We start from the raw sequence: 23,297 nt of genomic DNA, 5'->3' as shown, positions 1-23,297 counted from the left end.
AGCATTTGTGGGCCATTTTAACAAAGTTTCCGAATTAATTTTATAAGTCAATTAGTGAATAATATTTGTTTCCTTTTAAAAAGTAAGTAGTTTGTTAAGTTACAACGAATTTGGAAACAGAATCATTGCAGTAGAATCGCTTGACAGACGATTAAAAGAATAAATTTAAGAAAACTAATGAAAAGAAATTGAAAACTTTGAATTTTAACGATAAAGACAAAATAAAGAGTAAAGTAAATAATACCATAATTAATTTTTTAGTGTAAAAATGTGGTTTTTCGTTAAAATAAACAGTACCGGAAGCTTTTTATTAAAGTTCTCAAAAATCTATGGACGTTGCGGTTCCTTTTGAAATTGTGAAATGTTGCTATATAGGTGTCATTTTCTCTTTATTATATGGTTTGGCTTGGTTGCATGGAGGGAAAATGATTTATATGTAATTGGGTTTACTGTTTCTGTGGTGTTCTGGTCTAGTCATTATGTTATGTGTAAGTTTTTTTTTCGTGACATTGCATTATTGAATTCAAATTTTCGAAGAACTTATTTTATGTAAATAGCTTTCGCAGGATGGACTAGAAGTTTGGGGCTTAAAATAGGAAGTTTGATCACTTATTTGAGCCAATTCAGATTTCACATGAGAATAAACTTAATTTATGTAAATTGCTTTCACAGGAAGGGACTAGAAGTTTGGGGCTTAAAACAGGAAGTTTTTCTTTTTTAAATTTTTTTTCTTCGCACAATCGATATTATCTACACTAAATGGAAGAGAGGGTGGTCTTAGCTTCACAATGGGTTGGTAGAAATGTCGTTCAAATTCGCCTTTAGCAAAAATCGAACCTAAGACTTCACTTACAAATAAAAAAAAATATCACTAGATCGTAATACTAAGTGGCTTAAAACAGAAAGTTTGATAAGTTATTTGAGCCAATTATTGGGTCACCAACTTGAGATTGACAATTTTGTTTCAATTTTGCAATTGCCAGCAAGTTGTTACTGAAAGGGTAGCGCACATGGAATTAGGAATTTAGCACATGTTTTGCTTCATCAGGACTCAGGAGAGAATTATGAGCCTGCAAATATCAGCCCACGTTGCCCTGCGCTTAGAATTTTAAGACAAGCGACTCCTCTCCTCTTGATCAACTTGGTCGGTCCAAATTTTATCCTCACAGTTATCGGTGCAGTTTTGGCCAACCAATTTCATCTACACTTGTCAATCAATGATAAAGATTATAGAGAAATTATACATAAAATGAATGTAAAAGATTTGAACTCTGTTTAAAAGATATGTGTGGAGCTAAAAATAATCGAGAAAAATATGGAGGCGACACATGAATTCTAAGGTAAAAATATAAAATTACTCTCGAGAAATACCGGAACTCCTACGTGCGAGCAATGGATAATCATGACTCAATCAAAGTCAAAAGTGCTTAAAATAGGTAATTATTCAAAACTTATTTTATCCATCCTCATCAAATCTTCTCCATAAGGTAACCTCCAAATCATTCATTTCAAATTATATTAATTAGTTAATTAATTGATATATTACCCAATTAATTTATTAATTAGCTAACTGATTGAAATTAACATAAAAAATACCACCTATGGCCGGTCCCCATTCTCCTAATAAGGTCAGCCATAGCCCTATAAATACCACTCCATTTTCTCCAAAACCCAAATTTGAACTCTTGCTAAATTCTCCAAATTTCTCTAAACATTTTTCCCTCAAATTCAAATTTCGGTATGAGAGGTTCTTCGGCCAAAGCCCCCCCCCAATTCATCGTGGGCGCGTGAGGCTCTTGGCCTTCACCTAAGGTGTTAATTGTTTTGTAAGTGCAATTTTATCCAAGAAGAAGAAGACAGAAATTTGCATCCACAAATTGTTGCTTTCATTGAAAGTTTGATTCACACGCTCGAAGAAAACTCTCGCATTCAAAGTTTCTCATTTCTTGTTCATTTGTAGATTTTTGGTACGTTCTTATTCTTAGAGTTTCTTTATAAACTTCTTTGGATAAACGTAAAAGAAAAGTGCAATGACTAGATATTCGGAAACCACAATGAATGAAACTTCCTACGTTCAAAGATCCGGATCGAAGGACGAGACGTAGCCCCACCACGACGATCTACAAGGCTCAATACGATGACAAGATGAGCAACTTTGCCATTAAGGAGCACCACCAATATGGTAGCCATGGGGACTACCGTGGCAGTGGGAAGTGGATTAACTCCATGACAGCAAGCCCACGGTGAGCAAGGGCAGTGAGGCAACCATCAGCATAGGCCTACGCCAATTTCTAGCAGCATAGGCCTAAGCCTCGTCTACTTGGCACATAACCCAATCTGCAGCCCACGTTACAAGGTAGTTAAGTCAGGCCTAGCGTGAGCTGGCCCAAGCCATTACCCCAGCAGGACAGGCCCAAGCCTCATCCATTTAGCACACGGCCTAATCTGCAGCCCACAGTGCAAGGCAGCCGAGTCAGGCCCGACACGAGCCACTACCTCAGCAACGCAAGCCCAAGTAACTGTGGTAGGAGATGCATCCTAGCGCTCACAGGCCCAAAGCCAGCACAAGCCAAGCGCACTTTCGAGCAGAGCCCAAGCCCAGCGCCCACGAGCATCACACCAAGGGCAATCCACGCCAGCTACCCGACCCGCTCCGGCGATTCAACCTGTCACGCCCTGAACCCAACATACGTCCAGGATCGACACGTGACGTCACCCAACATCTGTATATCTAACATATCCCACATCCGAGATATGTACAAGGCATAACTCAAGATCCAACTGCATAATAATTTTTCGTAAGCTTTATGGTTGCATCTAACCTCCTCGTTGGACTGCCTACGTACCCTAAACAGGAATCAAGCCATTCGTAGTTCATCATTCACTACCCATCTACATTTACCACAGTACGTTCAAGCCGAAAGATATAACATTCTTCAATCAATCATTAGAACTTGACAAGTATGGAAGTACTAGATTCAAGGCTACATAACAATCCAATATGACAAACAACATTTCCACTTCTCCATCATATAAATCACTATGATTTCAACAGGAAACCTTAATCCACCACATGTAACATATCCAAGAACCAACAAGGCACAATATTATTCTCAAGCCACTTTGAGCAACGAGACTAATCATAATAATAACAATCATATCCCACATCATTCCGCAATCATTCTACTTAATCAATCCTAAAAATCAAAGATGCATGATATCTACAATAACTATGTTATTCAATCAATAAGGTCTCATATCAATTCAGAAATTTTAATAAATGATCCCTACATAATTCCTCACCTGGATTCCAAGTACTAACATGATACGTCTAATTTATACACAATGTCTACTGTGAACAATTCATATTCACTCGACTCTAAGGTCAGACTACCTTTATGGAAATAAGCAAGCATAAGGATTCTAGACCACTCAACAGAATCCAACCAAAATACCAAGCGACCTCTTGTAATCTCTTCAGACCTGACATCTGTACAATCAATGCCTACATCATGGGAATGGTGCATTGGCATCAAGAATTCAAATAAGCTGCAAAGATCGGATGAGTGATAATAATACAAGGATGTGATAATAATGATAAAGTCAACCATTAATCACAGTTTACATCTCTTGAATATAAATCCTTCATAAGGAATCAATACCAAACCTTTGTAACTCCGAATGAGTCACCCAGACATACAACGGTTCATTTGAAACAAATCACAACAGCTCACAATCATAATCTCATACAACACAATGAAAAGTAGGGTTAGAGCAACACAGTTCAGTCGAAGTTTACATCTCTGAAGCTATCTCAATCCAAATTCAATAAACCCCAAGGTGAACATGATCCCGGACCATCTCTCAACGAAATCACGAAGTATGAGGGTCTTAACGGGATCCAAGTGGGTACGATTTCGGACCATCACTCAACAGAATCGCGGAGTACAATGCATAATCACCACTAAATGAAACCCAAGTTTGATACGATTCCGGAACATCACTCAACGGAATCGCGGAGTAGAAGGGATTTCGGACCATCTCTCAATGGAATCCAGACCAGGATACGATTCCGGACCATCACTCAACGGAATCGCAGAGTAGAATATGTAACACCAATCAATGAAACAAGACATGGATCAAGTTCTTCAAGGTACAAAGACTTAACGAAACGAGAATGAAATAATGACACGAGGGTTGAAACATGTTTCAAAGTAACAAACCCCATAACAATTGTTTAATGGTCCACTACTAGCCCTCGCATTTCATCACATTAATCCAATCATACAATACAAACCATATTTCCAATATGCACGTCAAATCACACCATAAAACTACATCAATGGCTAAATATAAAAATTAACAATTTTATAGGAAACATAATTATAAAATCATCTCATATCCACACAGGATAGTAGTTATGAAAATAAGATAATCACCAATATCACATATTAGTCATTCACATTTCTCCACATCAAACCAACAATTGAATTTCGGGAAACCAAGCTCGACATAGGTTCACAGGGTCACTAGAAGGTATTTGGTACTTAAACAACATTCGTGGACGGTCCCACGCACCGCCACACGCAATGGTAGCCATGGTGAAGGGTTTGAAAACCTAAATTTTCAACCTTAACCCAAGAGGCTCAAATTCACGTGGTAACTAGAGCTCAACAAGGGAGACATTATTCACAACTAGACCAACAACAAATTCTAACCGGAATCATCCAAATTCTTTGGGGAAACCGGGTTTCTAGGGTTCTAAACACCCAACTCTAAAACGAATACGAAAGCACGAACCAAGCATACGAACTTGAAGATTATGAAGAGTAGATGAAGTTTCATACCTCACTTGAGGGAAATGGTTGCCGGAATCGTCGAAAAAATGACAAAATCGCCGGAAAATCCATGGGACTTTGCTGCCTCAAACTGGAAAAATGGATAAGAAAATGGAAAACAGAGTTGTAGGGCTCGTCAAGAGCTTTCCATGGACACCAAGATCATCCAAAACAGAGATCGGATGAAGGATATATGAGTGGGTCAAGTTGGTGGGTTAAAGGGTTGAAATCTCCCAAAAAAAGGGTCAAAAATCAGACCCCCTCCCCCTTTTTTTTCATTGGCTGCTGTCTAATCCCTTTTTTTTCCACCCCCCTTAGTTGGTCCCTTAACCCAAATATATGTTTTTTTTTGGGCCTTTTACTCACAAGTGGAAGTTAAATAATTCCTACAAACTATAGTATCACAACTTCAAACGTCCGTAACTATACCGTTATAATTCGGACTCGCAAACGGCTTTCGCCTATGCGCTCGTAGTTTCAAGATCTATTCGAATACGTTACTTTTGACCTCGAAAGGTCAACGAATTTTAGATAAATACTTTCCAAACTTCAAACTTTGTAACTAATTTAATTAAAATCTAAATCCAAATAAATTAATATAATTTCTCGAAAAATAATACAAATACGTAGATTATAACATTGAAATCCAGGAACGAGATTTCACACAACTTGCTCCTACGGTCCAATCCGAGGCCCAACTCACTCTCGTGACCTACCAAGCAAACCCAACCAGTCTAAGACCGGTTTAACCATCCCAGCTTCATATTTCTGGACCAACGATTGAATTGGGGGTATTTTCACCCCATTTCTTCGTAGATTTGACATCCCAACTTAAATCTCGCGCCTAGAGTCTATTACACTTCCATTACTCAAGGAGATGTATATCGTCCAAGCTTTTCCACCCCAAATGGCGAACAACACTTGTCTCGACAAGTCATAGAGTTGACAAGTGCCTTCGCGCAGCAGACTACCTTGGTGAATCAGCTCTTGCAGCGTGCCCTAGACGAGGTGTCCCGAAGTAGGACAAGGGCATACAGTGAACTTCTCCAACAGCGTCCCGACATGCATCCACTTGACCAGTCACGAATCGAATGTTTTAGCAATGTACAGTCTCGATTGGGCTCCCGAGATAGTGTATACTCTCGCCTTAGCGTGAGGATGAGCATGCACTCTCAGTTAGGCATACGAACGAACATACACGCACTATTGGGGCCACACTCCAATAATCAACATGAGAAACTTTCCAGGCGAAGTGTTCATTCGCAGCAAGGCCCGTAAGGAGCATCATTTGCCTTACATCGAAGTAGGCAGCACAACGGATGGAGAAAAGTAGTCACTCAATCTTGCTCAAGTTCAACCAGCAGCCTGCGAGTTACCCACTCATCTGCTATGAACATATCATATGCACCGCAGCTGCGGCATAGACGAGCCAAACACATGGAAGAGCAACCTAGACCAGCAGGTCACGACCGGGGGCAACCAAGAACTCTGCTACCCAATAAAGGCAAATTCAAGAAGAAGTTGAGAGGCTATTTACCGAACGATTGTGAGATTTCCAATTTAACGAAACTACTAATGAGGTGCTCCGACGATACATGACCAACATAAGTGGGTCACTTTCATTGACAAGATCGATCAGAAGGGACTATCCCACATAGATTGTCGAATAGAAAGGTTACTTATGTTTCGAAAAATGCAGCAACTCAGCCTAATTGTGCGCCCGGGGCAAACGAGTACCAGAATGACACACCAACCCAACTACCAAGAACCGGGGGAAGCCTAGTTCTTAACACTCCCAACGATTCAATGCTAAACCAGCACATCATCGATAGCCGAGCATCAAGGACCTAGTGGTCCAATTCTTCTTGCTGCGCACAATCTGCCACAAGCCAGCCCCAGCTCTGCTCTCATAGCCGTACCTACCTGCTCCACGGCTCCCGGTAGCCATTGATCTATCACCATGGCTCATAACTGTGCCAATCTTGCACCACGGCTCTCAGCTGTGCCAATACGCTTACACTCTTACGCGAGTTCCACAAGCAATTTGAAGTCTCAAGCAGATTGCCAAATAAGACCTCGCAGGTTAAGGATTATTTCAGTTGTCCAGCAATCTAGCTTTCCTCAGCTACACCCACGACAACAACTTTCATGCGAGAGGGTAAACTAATTCCCCGACACCCATCTGGGTCTGCTCTCCAGTGCAAGAGGATAAACTAATTGCTCTCCAGTGCAAGAAGGAAAACTAATTCCCTGACACCTAATTCCCCGACACCTATATGGGTTTGCTCTCCAGTGCGAAAGGATAAATTAATTGCTCTCTAGTGCGAGAGGGTAAACTAATTCCCCGACACCCATATGGTCTGATCTCTAGTGCGAGATGTTAAACTAATTGCTCTAAACTAATTGTTCTCCAATGCGAGAGGTTAAACTAATTGCTCTTCAGTACAAGAGGGTAAATCAATTCCTTGACACCCATATGGGTAAGCTCTCAAATGCGATATGGTAAACTAATAGCTCTCTAGTGCGATAGGGTAAACTAATAGCTCTCAAGTGCGATAGGGTAAACTAATAGCTCTCAAGTGCAATAGGGTAAACTAATTGCTATCCGGTGCGAGATGGTAAACTAATTCCCCGACACCTATCTAGGTAAGCTCTCCAGTACGAGAAGGCCACATAACTCAAAAGATCGAATGCTTGAAGATCAACTAGGTAGTGAATGGTCAGGGGGTAGCAGCCACTTTGCACTCAACAGTTCGCTCATTCAACACTTCATCTTCTGCAGCTCCGATCTTGGCAGCTCCATCCTTGACTGCTCCATCTACGGCAGCTGAGAAATCAAACTCAAACAATTTCCTCATTTTTTGCAAGCAGCCCAAACGAGGAAACCATGGCCCATGCCACGCTACTTCCTCGACCCATGTCGAGCCTGTCCTTGGCTTCAGTCAAGCCGAGCAGCACAAACAATGACCTCTGCCACACCACCTCATTGGCCCATGCCAAGCCGACTCTTGGTCCCTACTAGTCAACGTGCCGCACCAGCCCGATGGCTGCCCCGTGGTAGCACCACCCAAGAAGAAGACAAGGAGAATTAAGTTTTTCTTACATCGGTGCGGCGCGGAAAAGACAAAGAAATCAACGAAAAACGGTTCTTTGCACGGGCAAGCAAAGAAGAGTGCTAGGGGTGGGGGAACAAATATCCTCTAGTTTTCTCTCTTTGTTGTAGGGACAAATAATTGCCCTGCGAAGTTAATTTAATTCCCTACTTAAGGTAGGCTTTGGAGGCGATTTATTTCTCTTTCTTAGAAGAATCTAATTCCAAATCCAAGTGAGAATCTGCATCAAAGCTGGAGATCTCTACACTTGCTGCCCTTTCTTGTGAGCAGCCCAACATGTGTGGGAGCATTTGTGGAGCCAAAAATAATCTAGAAAAATATGGAGGCGACACATGAATTCTAAGGTAAAAAGACAAAATTACCCTCGACGAATACCGGAACTCTAGTGAACAATTATGACTCAATCAAGGTCAAAAGTGCTCAAAATAGGTAATTGTTCAAAATCTATTTCATCCATCCTCGTCAAACCTTCTCCACAAGGTAACCCCCAAATCATGCCTTTCAAATTATATTAATTAGCTAATTAATTGATTTATTATCCAATTAATTTATTAATTAGCTAATTGATTGAAATTAACACCAAAAATACCACATATGGCCGGTCCCCATTCTCCTAATAGGACTAGCCATAGCCCTATAAATACCACTCAATTTTCTCCAAAAACCTAAGTTGAACTATCTTGCTAAATTATTCAAATTTATCTAAACACTTTTCCCTCAAATTCTAACTTTGGCATCGGAGGTTCTTCGGCCAAAGCCCCCCATTCATCGTGGGCTCATGAGGCTCTTGGCCTTAACTTAAGATGTTAATTGTTTTGTAGGTGCAATTTTGTCCAATAAGAAGAATGCGAAAATTTGCATCCACAATATGATCCGAATCAAACACATAATTTTAACATAGAACCTACATATATTTTTATGTTGTGTTTTGGAAAGCGGAAGATATGTCAGGGATATGAATAATACCTGAGTGCTTCTTTGCTCACCCTCCCTGCACCCCCCCTTTTAAAGTGAGTGTGATGCTCACCTCCCATTAATTGCCTCCTCGTATTGATAGCCGTTAAATTAATTTAGTTTAATTGATTTAAGGAAAAAATTTTGAAACTAAAAATAATCTAACGATGATCAATAGAGGGTGAGTATCACCCTTAATTTACGGGCTGAGCAAAAATAAATGGGCCATTAGTTAAAAAAAAAGGTTACATAAAGTTTTCTTTTCTTTTGATACAATGATATGTTTATACTAGGGGTTAATAAACTAAATTGATATCAAACATACTATTTACAATATTCGAACCTAAGACATCTCACTTATAAATGAATAAACTTCCACCACCTAGGCTACAGAGCCTATAGTGAGTTCATTTTACAAAATCACATATAGCCCAACAAATAAGTAGAAAGGCTCACCTAAGAGCATCTCCACCGATGTCTCTAAATGTGACTGTTCAAATACAAGTCTGTTGACTCACATGACAGTAAGAAAAAAGTTGACAAAGACGCATTATTATAATAAAGAGAATGTTTGAAGAGCGAGATAGAGAGTCTGTAAATCTAGAGAGTGTAGGACATTTTCCAAATTGGAAGACCCATTTGACAACTATGTTAGAGCACAAAAAATTCTACGCGGACTCTCTTGGAAATGCTCTAACTAGTCATTGGGCTAGTAGAACTTGTTAAAATCAAATAGGCTTATATCAACGGGCCGATGCTATTATCACGTTAGTCTAAAGTAGGAGGGGAAATTGCACTATTCATATGAACAGTGTTTTAGACCACATTTCAATTTATTTACAAGATTACCATTCGGATGCTTTTAGCTTTTTACGAAAATGCCATCGGTTCGAATGACGGGAATGCCCGTCTAAGGTTAACATCGCACGGTTGGGGGTAAAAGTTGGGTGGGCATTGTTGTCAGTTACGGTTGCATTCGGTGGGATCGATGGCTCAATGTGGGATTTGGTGGGAAGGCATTCTGCTTGCGGAGAAGAGGAGAAAGAGGGAAGGAGGGAGGGGTCTGGTGAGGGGAAGGCATGCGACTTGCAGAGAGGAGGGAGGGAGGGAGAAGCTTAAAAGCAACTGCAGCAAATTCAATGGACAGGGTCGCAGCAATGGAGACACCTCGCTCTGAACCATTTCCCCTCTCCTTAGGCGAATGCTGAACAAAGTTTTGAAGGAACAAAAAGAAGAAGACCTACACATAATAGAATCCGATTCGCAAGGAAAAGAAGAAAACCAGCTTTTCAACGAAAAAGCTAAAATCAATCCCTTCGACCTCCTTATTGGCGACGACCAGTGGCGGATCCAGGAAATAATGTTTGTGGGGTCAATAAGGATAGCGCGCGCAGCGCGCAATTTTTTTTTAACAGAAACAGCATGCATATCGTCATTTCATACCTGGAGGAAGAAGCTATGACTTTTGAATTAAAGTCCCCAAATTTATTGACCTGTTCTTACAAAAGGATTACCACACTTCTCCAAACCCCACTAAACAAGAGAGGAAGGCAAGGCAAAACAGGGGAAATTAACCCAAAGCTTGAACAAAAGGTGACTAATGGCAAAAGAAATCGAATCACAGGCATCGAATCCTTCCGGTAAATGCAATACATACACTTACACACGAAGGGATTCAACCCTATGCAGAGAATTGAGTACCATCATCAAGTTTTGAGGCAGCTGCCTTGTCCAAAAACCACACCAACTTCCCTTTCAGTGGCTGGAGCACCGAACCTTGAACTTGACAGCATCCTTGGTTCTTTCAGACCTTTCGTCGAACACTTGGTGTGCAGCCAAAGGGTCTCACCAGCAGCTCAAAGGGGTCTCACCAGCAACTCCAATGGGTCTCTAAGGTTGTTTCCATGGCTTCCAAGGGGTCGTGCGACCCCATTGACCCCACTGTGGATCCGCCACTAGCGACGACACCCAAGACCACCAGGTTCACTTTTAATTTAATTTTAATTTTTTGCTTTTTTAGTGGATTAAAGAATATGAAACGAATTATAATTTACAATGGTGAAATTTTATTGATTTTTGCGTTCAGCGTTCGGTGTTGGATTTGATTCGATTGAGGTAAAAGCTCTGCAAAAATGATTGTGATCCCTTATTTAACCGCATTAACCACGTACTTCCACGTACTTCAGCTATGGATTGCTCTTCATTTTCGGCCAAGTCAGAGATTTCTTCCGCAAAATCATCGACTGGTGGAGTGCTAGCAATTTGCAGGTTCCGTAATCATTGTACATAATTTTGTTTCTTTTGTTTAGTTTTTCCTGTAATTATATATATATATATAAGCATTGCTTTGTTGCAAAAATCAGGGTTATGCTCCAATCTGTTTAGGACTTGAAGATTTCTATATTCGCCAGCTTTATCTTTGAATTCAGGTATTTGTTATTGATTTGATTTTGTAATATTTCTTGAGCTGTATGAAATGGATGCAGCTGGCCCTACAATTAAGCTTGAATTCCATGGAGTCTCATAAACATAATTATTGATAACTCTGATTAATTTTTAAAAGTTTTGACTGGTCAGGACTGTTTCAATAGGCCTATTGCAAGTGCTCCTGATGCTTGGTTTGATGTGGTTGAACGCTACTCCAATGACTACAACAAAACACTCAAGTAAGGATTACAAATTTCCTCCGATTTCACAATTTCATGTATATTTCATGCATTTTGTTATGTTTTCTTGATTTATATTCTCATTGTGTAACTCGGCTGATGCAGGCTAACCAAAAAAACCAGTAGATGCCTTAACTTGGGATCTTACAATTACCTTGGCTTTGCTGCATCTGATGAGTACTGCACACCTCGCGCTGTTGAGACGTTGAAAAAATATTCTCCCAGTACCTGAAGTAGCCAAGTTGATGGCGGTTGGTATACTAATACTACTTTGCAAGGAAAATTTGTTTGAACTATTTTTCTAAATAAATTTACCATGATACGCTTCTATCACCAGGCACCACAGATTTGCATAATGAGCTGGAAGAGTGTGTTGCAAATTTTGTTGGGAAACCTGCTGCTATAGTTTTCGGAATGGGTTATGTCACAAACTCTGCTATCCTTCCGTTCTGATGGGGAAGGTTTGCATCTTTTCTCAAATGTATGACTTCTAATTTTGTGTTTACATTCCTTATCTGAATATGTGCCATTTGACTTTACAGGGAGGCTTGATTGTTAGTGATTCTTTGAACCACAACTCCATAGTCAATGGCGCAAGAGGATCTGGAGCTAGAGTTTGTGTTTTCCAACACAATAGTAAGTTCATTAGTTACTATATTGTATAGTGTGGATGTTGAGGATTTGTTCTTGGCATCAAATTCTACATTTCAGGTTTTAAATGATACCGTATATTTTTATACAAAGAGAGCACACTGAGGAAGTGTTAGTTTATATTTAATTGCAAATAATGTGGGGCTAGGCAGGAGTTTTGCAAGTAAATGACAGATTTTTCAGTTATTTGCCTCTTTTTCTAATCTGTGTTATTTGCCTCTCCCAGACCCTGCGTAAAGCGGGAGCCTTGTGCACTGGATACGCATTTCCAATATGTTGCTTCGCTCTGTGAGATGTTGATGATAACATGAATAGAGTTTTATTCATTAAAATTAAAAGAAATATGTGAAGCTCAGGTTGGAGGTTGCACCTTTATGCATAATGGAACTAAATTACTTTTGTATCATCTATATTTACCTGTTATCATAACAGGATTTAAAATACGCAAAACATACTGCATATAGGATATTAAGATTGAAGCCATTTAGTTCCAAAGATGCCATAACTAATGTATAATTGAGTGAAATGCCAGTTTACATAGATATTGTGCTTATTTGTTTTAGGTGGATTACCAAAAGGAGCTCATCAAGTATTCTGCGAGCACGATCGACCTTGATCATTTGGATATTTAAAGGAGCCATTGATAAAGGGAAGATGACAAGTTGTGAACCTGTGTGCCAATTTTGCCAATTTTGTAGACAAGCAGAAACTCTGGCACAATGATCAAATAGGTTTTCATGTTGTGTATTTTGATTAATAGCTGTGAAACCCACTGTGTGTCGCACCACAGACAGTCTCACATCAGTTGGTTTTTGTAATTTGAACTTTTCTTTCTGATAAATTTGTATGCTTTCTGGATTTTTTATGGTAGTTTTGGACCTTTTCTTTTCTGAATTTGTGTGCTTTTCTGGGTTTTTTTATGGCAGTTCTGAGGAAGAGCAAGAAAAAGGAAGAACAAGTATTAGAAGATCTTCCCAAAGAGTACTATGATGATGTGAGTGCCTTTATCCTTTTGACCAAATGGGTGCTCAAATTTCATGTTTTTCTGTGATTATATGAGTAAATTTTTGTATTTTGTTTCTGGGTTTTGCCCAATTCAATGGTGGTATTTATGGGTTTGGTATTGATTTTCAGTTAACAATGACTTTGGGGAAATTGATTGAGTCTGCATTCAATGTAACTTTTCATGCAGTTACATACTGATGAAATAGAATTCAATTTTTTAATTCCCTTCTTTTTTTTAAATGCAGTTACATTTATATGATGATTTACAGCATATATTCGTCTTTTAGTTTCTAATTCTTCATGCAGTCTAAGCCATGAAGGATTTGATAAACCCACAATTGATAACAATGTGTAGCGACACCAACAGTTTTGGACAAGGAACAAGCAAGGAAGAAAATATCGGTAATATCGGAAATATCGGTAGTCCGAAAACACGAAAATATCGATGGAAATATCGGGATAATATCGATATCGATAAAAATTACATGGAAACCACGGAAATTGTAAGAAAAACTTAGAAATTTTTATTTAAACTTTGTAGGATGTTTCTTTAGTCAATTATCTATTAGTTTATCACAAAAAATTAGAAGGAAATGGCATTGCATGATGAATTTAACCGATTTAAGTTGATTATATAGCGAGCTGGCAAACATTGTGAGTGTAGAAAATATGTAGTAATTAATGAAAGAAGTTTAAACACACCATAATCATTTATATATAATGAATTAGTACAATATTTTACACTTTATACATTGCATGGTAAGATACATGAGTGACTTAGTACCACATAGAGTTCCTATGAGGTTCAAAATTTTCATTATCTTCGTCATCTCTATGTGTAGAGTAAGTGTATTATAGCATATTTTCACAAAAAACATAAGTGATATGGTGGTCAAGGTGTTGAAGGAGTAAAATGGGAGGGGTTCGAATCCCCTTGGTATTTTTTTAAATATAGAAATTTATCCTAGATAATAAATATTAGCTTGCAAGCCTTGCAGACATCTTAACAACCATATAAATATTACAGGTTGAATATGTAATTACAAACACATCTATAGCGAGTTGGATAAGGTCTAGGTGTGTGGTTGACAAAGGGAGGGGTTTGAATCCCCCTGGTGTTTTTTTTTTTCTTTCTTATTTTCTTTTCCTTTTCCTTTTCTTCTTTTGTTTTCTCCTACCTTTCAACTAAATAATTCATAATTTAAATTTATATAACCTTTATATATATATAAAATATATCTCAAACTTTTAAAATTATAAAACACGCACGTAGTGTGGGTGGATCTCAAACTTGGACAACTTTTTAAAATACAAAGAACCTACTACGTGGGTTTTCATAATTAAACCATGACCACAACTTTTTAAAATACAAAGAACCCAACCCACTACGTGGGTCTCTCCCCTACCCCGAGACCCCATTTCCTTCTCTCACTCTCTTTTCTGCACTGTCTCTCTCTCTCGAAAGTTCGAAACCCTCTTACCTCTCTCCCTCTCTTGCCGTGACCACACACACACACGCAGCAACACCATCTGCTCGACTCGAGCAGATCGAGGACACCACCATCATCACACATCATCAGTCTTCTCTCTCCCGCCTCTGCGAGAATGGCGGAGCCCATAACTCTCCGGCGAGTTTTCTTTGATTTTCCGGTTAGGTAAGTCTCAGATCTCTCTCTCCGTGTTAGTGTGAAGCTCAAATTAGTTCGATCTGCTGCACTGTCCTTCGTTCACCATCGCAGAAAGAACAGACAGGGAGCTTGTACTGCTCTAGGGGACTATGGCGAAGGTAGCGCATTCGTCGTCGCCGTCGTCGCCATCGTCACCATCGCCGTCGGTGGTCAGGTCAACTCCCGGTCCCTCACCTTCTTACCTCTTCGATTGATTCATGCATATGAATTGTGGTTGTGTTTTCAATCGCTCTGTAGCTTAGATCTTGATCTTAATCGTGTTTTTGCAAGGTTTTTGGGACGAAATCGGCTCGGGAATCGGCACATCGATTTCCGGCATTCTTCTCCGAGTAGCCCAATTCCAAAATATCGCGATATTTGGACGAAAACCCTTTGGATACCTATTAAAATATCGGTCTGGCGAAAAACCGATAATATCGGCGATATATCGCCGATATTATCTGCATTTTCTTCCATGGGAACAAGTAAGTACCATTTTGCTTCATTGTTCCAAAGTATTATGTAGAGATTGCTTTAATATCTTGGCTTCTTTGCTGTATCTGGGGTGTCTGAGATAGGATTTAGGAGATCTGGTTTAGGTTTTGCAGAGAGAGAGAGATAGGGGGTGTCTAAGAGAAATGTGGGAGGATTTAGACGAGGGATTTCAGGGATTTGTTTAGGGAGGTATGGGTATGGGTAGGGGATGGAAAAGCATTTCGTTTCCCATTTGCTTCCTCAAACCCTAGGGATTTCTGCGATTGCAAAGAGAGAGATGGGGGTGTCAGTTAGGTGCCCTTTAATTGTCACTTTTGTGATTTGTCAACCCTTGATTGTTGTGTGATTCATTCTCACGAACGTTCTATGCACAAGGTTTCATATTATTCCTTCCTTTTAATTTTGATATTGTTGTGCTTAATTTCTGTTTTATTTTATTGGGTGATTAGATTAACAGACCTTTGATATTTCATTATTTTGGTATAATAATTTCACATCACGTGTTGCCCTTTTGCATCACCTCAATTGTTCATCAGATGCTAACTTTTAATTATGTTTTCTTTGGATCAGTCTCCATCCGGTACATTTGTCCATCCTTCTGGAGTGGAGCACTATCTTTCTGACAGCATAAATGCTCTGAGAAACTGCTATGGAGACAAACAGTTGTTTACTCCGTTCTAGGTATGTTTTTCTTTAGTATTTTAGAGGGATTCTTAACTATTCCCCATTGTAATCTTTACCTTTGTATCTATCTCTCTCAAAAGATGATGAGAGTAGCAACTGTTGCAAAGCAAATTCTCAGATGTATCTAAACATATACATACATTGGACAAAAACCGAATCTTAAATTGGGGCAGTGAGTTCTGCAACATCCTGGTGCTCTGCATATATTCTCACACTTTTAAAAGTTGTATTTCTCAGATATATTGGGAATTTAATTAGTTTTATTTCATTTTCATAGGGCAATTTAGTAGAGATTTAGGACATAAAAGAAGATGCGTAAATCAATACAATTAACCTAATAGTGATTTTGTTCAGCGTAAAGACCACTGCTAGGGCACTCAAGTCTTTTTCTTAATTTATGCGCATATATATTATACGTAACCAGCACATGTTTCCAAAGGATGTTAGCTAGTGTTCATGCTCTGCTGATATTTTATTATGTTCATTTTGAATTTGTTTTTTCAGTTGTGGTTATAGGATTGTTTTGTCTCTCTTTCTTTTTTTTCTTTTTTTTCCTTGTGCACAGCTTTTCTAAAATTGAACTGTTGTTCTCAATTTGGTTATTTGAACCGAGGCCAGTTAGGCTGTGCCTTTGGAAGGTCTCACTGCTTTTAAAGTTGAATGGTGCTAACTGAATATAATGCGTTCATTCTTCCGTGTGTGTGAGTGTATGTGAGTGCATGCAGTGTGGTTAGGTTCATTCCCGCATGGGTTTTCGTCTTCTTTTCGTTAAATGGTTAGGTTCATTCCCGCATGGGAGAGGTGTATGTGGAGCTATATGTTTTTGGTATCTTTGTTTCTCTCTCTGAGAGACGAGTGCATGGTGCATTTGTCTTAATTTATTCAGGTTAAATGTGTCTTATTCATACAGTTAAGACGGGTGCATTTAAGTCCTGCAGCAACGCGCGGGCATATTTTCTCGTGTGAACTATTTCCATTCATTACGACTGATTTTTCAAAGTCTATATATTCCGTACATGAAATGAAAGCAATGACTTCAAATATAAAATATTGGGGACGAGAATCTAAACCTACTCTTCACTTTTTCTAGTGAAAACAACGAAACGAAGAGACGTTAGGAGGTGTGAATGTGAATTGAAAAATAGGGCTCACTATCTCTTATGCAAGATTTGAAAACTTTAATTGAAGGATGTCTTACGGGTGTGAATTTTATGCTACATATCATGCAATATTATGAGTGTTTTAATCGTTATATTTGGTTTTCATAACTATTTAGATCTTATATGTTCAATCTCAATCAATCCATGTCTCATATCACAAACTTAAAAAACCTCATTAGTAGTGGTCCAACTCTCTCTACCTAAATTGGGACAATAAATTTATTAAAAGGCCAAAGTTCCGAGTTACTATACATTGGCTTGCACTTGTGGTCAAAATCTATGTTCGATTAATAGTGAGCTGATGAGCAGTTTCTAAAACCTCAATTGAAGCATGCCCCACACCAAAAACTTGCATAAGAGACTTCGCGTTATATTCGTAGTAAGTTGGGACAACGAATGCAAAACGCTAGATTGTCTTTACCTGAATTGGGACAACGAATGCAAAACGCTGAAGTCGTGGGTTGGCTCAACAATTGGTTTGCACATGTGATCAGTATTTTGGTTGATTAGTAGTAAGTTGATGGACCGTCTCTCACTTTGGAAGCGTCCTGACCAGATTCCAGCCTCACAAACTTGAAGAGATGATCCAGACCTCTCCGGAAACCATCTGTCCCACTGAATCCTAGCGTCGCTATCAATTGTTTGTTTCTAGGCCTCAATGCACTGCTGTTGATGGCAACCGAGACTACGCGGTTCCTCGTTTCCGAAGTAGTGCAAGTAATAATACAACTAATACAACTAAGAACATGGAAGATGTCACAAAAATTGTAAACGTTGAGAAAGATTTGCACATTGATAGGAAGGAGAAATTTTTCGGTGTACACCAAGTGTCATAATACAAATGGTTGGAAAATAATTTCAAGTATTTAACCACTTGTATTTTGACACTTGATGTATTGGACCGTGTTCCTAGCACAATGAAAAATCTTTGGATGGGAAGAGAAACCTTGCATGGACTTAAAAATAAGTTGATATTTCTCCATATTACCAATTGATTTTATAGTGAAATTTCAACTTTTTTCAAAAAAATTTACCAATCTTTCAGTCCTTTTACCTTATGTATAAGTAATTTTTTTTTACCATTATTTCACGCCACAACTTTCCATTTTCCCAAAAAATCGAAAACAGAAGTAAACAATTGTGGGACAAATCTAGAGGTAGGTTACTTACCTACACTTTGGTGAAAAAAGTTTGAATCTCGCTAATTTTTTAGTGAAAAATACAGCGATAGAAGGGACGTGTGAATTAATATGAATTGAAAAACAGGCTCACTATCTCTTAGTGCAAGATTTGAAAACCTTAGTTGAAGCATGTCTTACCGGTGTGGCTTTTATGCTACGCATGTTCATTAATATGAGAGTTTTAATTGTTATATTTGATTTTTGCAACTATTTACATTTTTATTTTCAACCTCAACCAACCATGTCTCACATCAAAAACCTAGAAAACCTCGGTTCATTAGTAGTGGCTCACTAGATTGTCTATTCCTTAATTGGGACAATAAATTTGTTAAAACGCTAAAGTTTCAAGTTAACCCAACTATATATTGGTTTGCACATGTGATCAATGTCAATGTTCGATTGGTAGTGAGCTAAATAAACCGTCTCTAAAACCTCAATTGAAGCATGCCCCGCATCAAAAGGTTAAAAACCTCGGTTGGGGCGCTAGACTATCTTTACCATAATTGGAACAAATAATTTAAAACGTTAAAGTCGCGGTTTGGCCCAACTATTGGTTTACACATGTGATCAGTATTTTATTTGATTAGTAGTAAGCTGATGAACCATCTCTCAAACTTTGATAACTTTGATGCCCTGTCTCTAAAGTCATCAAAGTCCGAAAGGAATAATCCAAAAACCTTGTATGGGCCCTCTTGTGCAACTGATGCTTTCGAATTAGTGCAAGTAATAATACAACTAAGAACATGGAAGATGTATGCGAAAATTGTAAATGTTGAGACTGAATCTTACATTAAGTAAGTTAGGTTATTTCTTATATTATCAATTGGTTGTATGATGAAACCTCAACTTTTTTCAATAAATTTACAAGTCTTTGCGCCTAGAAGTCTCTGTAATTTACAGTTATTTCACATCACAATCTTTCTTTTTCCCAAAAAATCAAAAAACAAAAATAAACAATTGTGGGACAACTCGAGTTGTAGGGTACTTACCTACACTCAGTGGAAAAAGTTCGAATCTCGCTCTTCTCGTCACCTAAAACAAAAACCTGAAATTTTAATCGACATGAAATTCGATTAATTTTGATTTATGCAAAAACAAACAGAGACAAAGCCTCAAAGAAAAGCAGAGCCTCAAACCAAAGACTAAGAGATTAAAGAATCTTTCAACGACTTTGAAGTCATGACTCTTACCAACATGGAATTTCTTGTCATGACTTTGAAGTCATGCGGAAGATGTGTATATGCTCTGCATACCTATCTATCTACGCGTGTAGAAGAAAACCTGTGAGTAATCTGAACCTGAGATGGATCATCCATTCTCTCATGGCTTCCTTCTCATCCTCTTGTTTTCTTCCATTTTATTCACAATACATGCATGTGATCTAACCGAACGCAGCGCCCTCAAGTCCTTCGCGAGCGCTGTGTCTTCCCCGGCATTGAACTGGACTGCTTCAGTTGATTGTTGCCAGTGGGAAGGCATCACATGTAATCAGAACGGTTGGATCATCCGAGTGCGGTTGCCATCCAAGGGCCTCACAGGAGGTACTTTTCCTTCATCACTTGGAAACCTTAAGCTTCTTTCGCACCTCAATCTCTCCCACAATCTGCTTTACGGCTCTCTTGAAGCCGGGATGTTCTTGTCCTTGAGTCGCCTTGAGATTCTTGATTTGAGCTATAACCTTTTCTCCGGAGAAATACCATTGTCTTTATCATCAAGTTACATCCAAATGGTTGATTTTTCGAGCAATCAATTCAACGGAACAATTCCATCTTCATTCCTCCAGCATGCCTGGAATTTGAGCAGTTTGAATGTCAGCAATAATCATTTTACAGGCCAAATACCTTCCTCTACCTGTCTTCGTTCCTCCTCGCTTAGAGTCTTGGATTTCTCCCACAATAATTTCAGTGGCCCAATTCCTCCCGGACTCGGAAACTGTTCCGAGTTGGAGGTCTTTCGTGCTGGCGACAATACTCTCTCAGGGTCCCTCCCTCCTGATATCTACAATGCTCAGGCACTTGAAGAAATTTCATTATCTACCAATGGGCTTGTGGGACCCATCAGTAAGAATGTTGGGAAGCTCTCCAAATTAAAGCTCATGCGCCTTCAATACAACAATCTCGAAGGTCATCTGCCCCCATCTCTGATGAATTGCACAAACCTTGTTGAAATAAATCTGGGATTCAACCGTTTTAGTGGGAATATCTCTGCGCTCAATTTCTCTAAACTTACTCAACTTAGTAAACTAGATTGTATAAGGAATAATCTCACTGGTACCTGGCCAATAAGCCTCTACTCATGCAAGTCCCTCAAAGCACTTCGACTCTCTGCAAATGATTTCGAGGGCCAAATCCAACCTGAGATTCTTCAATTGAAAAACTTGACCTTCCTCTCGCTTGCTCAAAGCAGACTCACCAATGTCACGGGGGCAATGAAGATACTGACAGGTTTCAAAAGTCTCAAGGTGCTCCTTCTTTCAAAAAAATTTCAAGGTGAAGAAATGCCAGATGGGGATATAACTGCCGATTCCGGGTTACAAAATCTGCGTGTTTTCAGTTTTCTTAGGTGTCATATGAGAGGGTACATACCTGCATGGATTTCAAAGCTCGGGAAACTGGAAGTCCTGGATTTGTCTTTTAACATACTCACTGGCACAGTACCTGGTTGGTTGGGGACTCTTCCGCATCTTTTCTTTTTGTTGTTGAATGACAACTTGATTTCGGGTGAATTTCCAAAGGAGCTTTGCAGACTACAAGCATTAGTATCGCAAAAGGCTGCGAATGAAACAGGCCATTGTTCTCTTGAGTTGCCCCTCTACTTTCAACGCGGTAATAATGCAACTGTGCTGACTTCACAGTACAAGTATCTGCCCAACATGCCAAGAGTAATCTCCCTCAGGAACAACAGTTTAAGCGGCAGCATACCCTTTGAGATTGGCCAATTGCAATTTCTTCAACAACTGGATCTAAGCATCAACAACTTCTCCGGCAACATTCCAGGCCAAATAGCCAACCTCCCAAAGTTGGAGAGATTAGAACTCAACGGTAACCGTCTGTCAGGCGAAATCCCATCATCACTATCAAATCTCCATTTCTTGTCTACATTTACTGTTGCATACAATAATCTTGAAGGACCAATACCAGCCAGCACTCAGCTCCAAGGCTTCAGTGTCTCTGCATTCGAAGGGAATCCGAAACTTTGCGGTGCCCCACTTTCAAACCAGTGCTTGCCAAGTAATGGCAATGATGCAGATGAGAATGAGAACAACCAGGATTTGGACGATGATGAGGATCAAAGTCTATGGTTTGGGTTATCCGTTGTGCTTGGTTTCTTTGTAGGGTTATTGGGATTCTGTTGCCCTTTGCTTCTCAAGAGGACGTGGAGATATGCATATTTCCAACTCCTCGACAATATTCAATTCATGGTCTATCTGAAGTGGAGAAGGCTTAGATGAAGGTAGAGTTCTAGAATCTAGACTCTCTGTTCATTTTTTTCTTTTTTCGATTTGTTTACAATTCCTAATTCTTGTTCTTCTTCTTAACAGGAAAGCCCAAGGCCAAGTCCATGTCCCAAATCAAAAGGATGAAGTTAAAAGCAGCAAACCGGATAGTGAAACTGAGAGTACAAATCGGTCAGAATATGAAAACAACAGTAACTCTTTCATGGTCCCTGACAACTTCCAAACCACCTCTCTCTTCAATGTTCTAGTTAATGCTCGCTGCCCAGAAGATGAAGAAATATTAGTGTGTACGGATTGAGCCAGAAATTCTCTAGTGCAAAATATCTATTTAAGAGTAGGATGTTCATTCCCTAATCGGATTGTAAGTTGAATAGCTCTTTTATTTATTTTCTCTCTTTGTTTAGACCAAAATTATGGACCAAACTATCAATCATCCGCTGAAATCACGATGGAAGTTTGATAACATAACATATTAGACGATTTTACATGTGAATAAAGCCTAAGAGTATACATCATATATGTTTTAACTACAAAAATGTATGTCACATAACGAATCAAACTATCCGTGAAAATCTCCTCGATTTTCATAAACTTGGGCAATCATTTTGGTTAAGAAGAAAACTGAAACTAACAAAAGGGTCCTGATTGAATTTGATACTACACATCAAAATCTGTGTATATGCAGAATCATGGAGAAGGGTTTGTATTTTTTCCGAAAGTAAAACAAAAAAACTAGTGTAAGTTGGGTTTTCACTTACTTCTTCTAGTGTATACGAAGAAAAGAGCAGGAGGGGCGACGGAAAGCTTAACTTCTCTAAACTAAAACCTAAACGTATAAACCTGCCAAACAAGCTGTAAAACACCAAAAGCAAATGATTTTTTTTTTTTTTGAAAACCTGGAAATAGACATTGCCAGGGCCAAAGCCAAAGATACAAAGAGGATTTTAAAAAAATAAAATCACACAACAAATAGGGAGACACACTTTTGAGTCGAGTTATCCACTAACTAGAGTTGTACTCAACATTTACATGATAAAGCGTTTGTTACTAATCAAATATATCTTCTTTTTTTTAACAAACGATATTATTTATACTAAGGGGAAGTAGATGAGCTTAGCATCAAAATAGGTTAACAATAATGTGGTTCAAACTCTTCTTTGGCAAGACTCGAACCAATAGACCTGTCACTTACAAGTGAAGAAGAATAACACTAGACTATAATACTAAATCCTAATAAAATATATCTTTGAATAGGATGGTCATAAGCTAAACTAATTATTATATGGTTCGAACCATCTGATTGACTAAGTCAACGAACAATTTGTTTAAACCCAATTTTATATTGTTGTGACGTTACGAGATGAATTCAGCGTTGAATGTATGATTAAAAAGAAAAATAATAGTTTTAGTTTTACCACCAAAATAA

General features: G+C 38.9%; 2 protein-coding genes and 2 long non-coding RNA genes across 10 annotated transcripts; 3 read left to right on the top strand and 1 right to left on the bottom strand.

The window, feature by feature from the left end:
- The first annotated feature begins 10,858 nt into the window (after positions 1-10,858).
- LOC126617693 (uncharacterized) lies at positions 10,859-13,610 on the top strand. 6 transcript variants are annotated; one of them, XR_007621481.1, is made up of 10 exons: positions 10,859-10,886; positions 10,992-11,173; positions 11,269-11,334; positions 11,483-11,571; positions 11,677-11,822; positions 11,909-12,032; positions 12,114-12,207; positions 12,786-13,216; positions 13,357-13,398; positions 13,534-13,610. It is a non-coding gene; the product is annotated as an uncharacterized LOC126617693 (long non-coding RNA). The 6 variants fall into 6 exon arrangements; XR_007621485.1 differs by lacking the exon at positions 13,357-13,398 and having other exon boundaries at positions 11,497-11,571; XR_007621479.1 differs by lacking the exon at positions 13,357-13,398.
- A 1,031-nt stretch (positions 13,611-14,641) lies between these two features.
- LOC126617692 (uncharacterized) lies at positions 14,642-16,876 on the top strand. 2 transcript variants are annotated; one of them, XM_050285736.1, is made up of 4 exons: positions 14,642-14,882; positions 14,967-15,069; positions 15,186-15,379; positions 15,960-16,876. In XM_050285736.1, exons 2-4 carry the CDS (start codon positions 15,005-15,007, stop codon positions 16,010-16,012), a joined length of 312 nt encoding a protein of 103 aa, XP_050141693.1. In that variant the 5' UTR covers positions 14,642-14,882; positions 14,967-15,004; the 3' UTR covers positions 16,013-16,876. The 2 variants fall into 2 exon arrangements, with proteins under 2 accessions (XP_050141693.1, XP_050141692.1); XM_050285735.1 differs by having other exon boundaries at positions 14,967-15,379.
- A 2,323-nt stretch (positions 16,877-19,199) lies between these two features.
- LOC126620177 (uncharacterized) lies at positions 19,200-19,741 on the bottom strand. Its single transcript, XR_007622266.1, has 2 exons — positions 19,605-19,741; positions 19,200-19,459 (listed from the first exon to the last, which is right to left on the bottom strand). It is a non-coding gene; the product is annotated as an uncharacterized LOC126620177 (long non-coding RNA).
- LOC126620176 (receptor-like protein 2) lies at positions 19,540-22,368 on the top strand. Its single transcript, XM_050288670.1, has 2 exons — positions 19,540-21,867; positions 21,956-22,368. The coding sequence occupies exon 1, from the start codon at positions 19,718-19,720 to the stop codon at positions 21,863-21,865; it is 2,148 nt and encodes a 715-aa protein (XP_050144627.1). The 5' UTR covers positions 19,540-19,717; the 3' UTR covers positions 21,866-21,867; positions 21,956-22,368.
- Positions 22,369-23,297: the final 929 nt, after the last annotated feature.

This window comes from Malus sylvestris, chromosome 4 (genome assembly GCF_916048215.2).
Source record: "Malus sylvestris chromosome 4, drMalSylv7.2, whole genome shotgun sequence".
Lineage (NCBI taxonomy): Eukaryota > Viridiplantae > Streptophyta > Magnoliopsida > Rosales > Rosaceae > Malus > Malus sylvestris.
The sequence above is the reverse complement of the archived record's forward strand: the minus strand, read 5'-3'. Positions and strand labels throughout refer to the sequence as shown.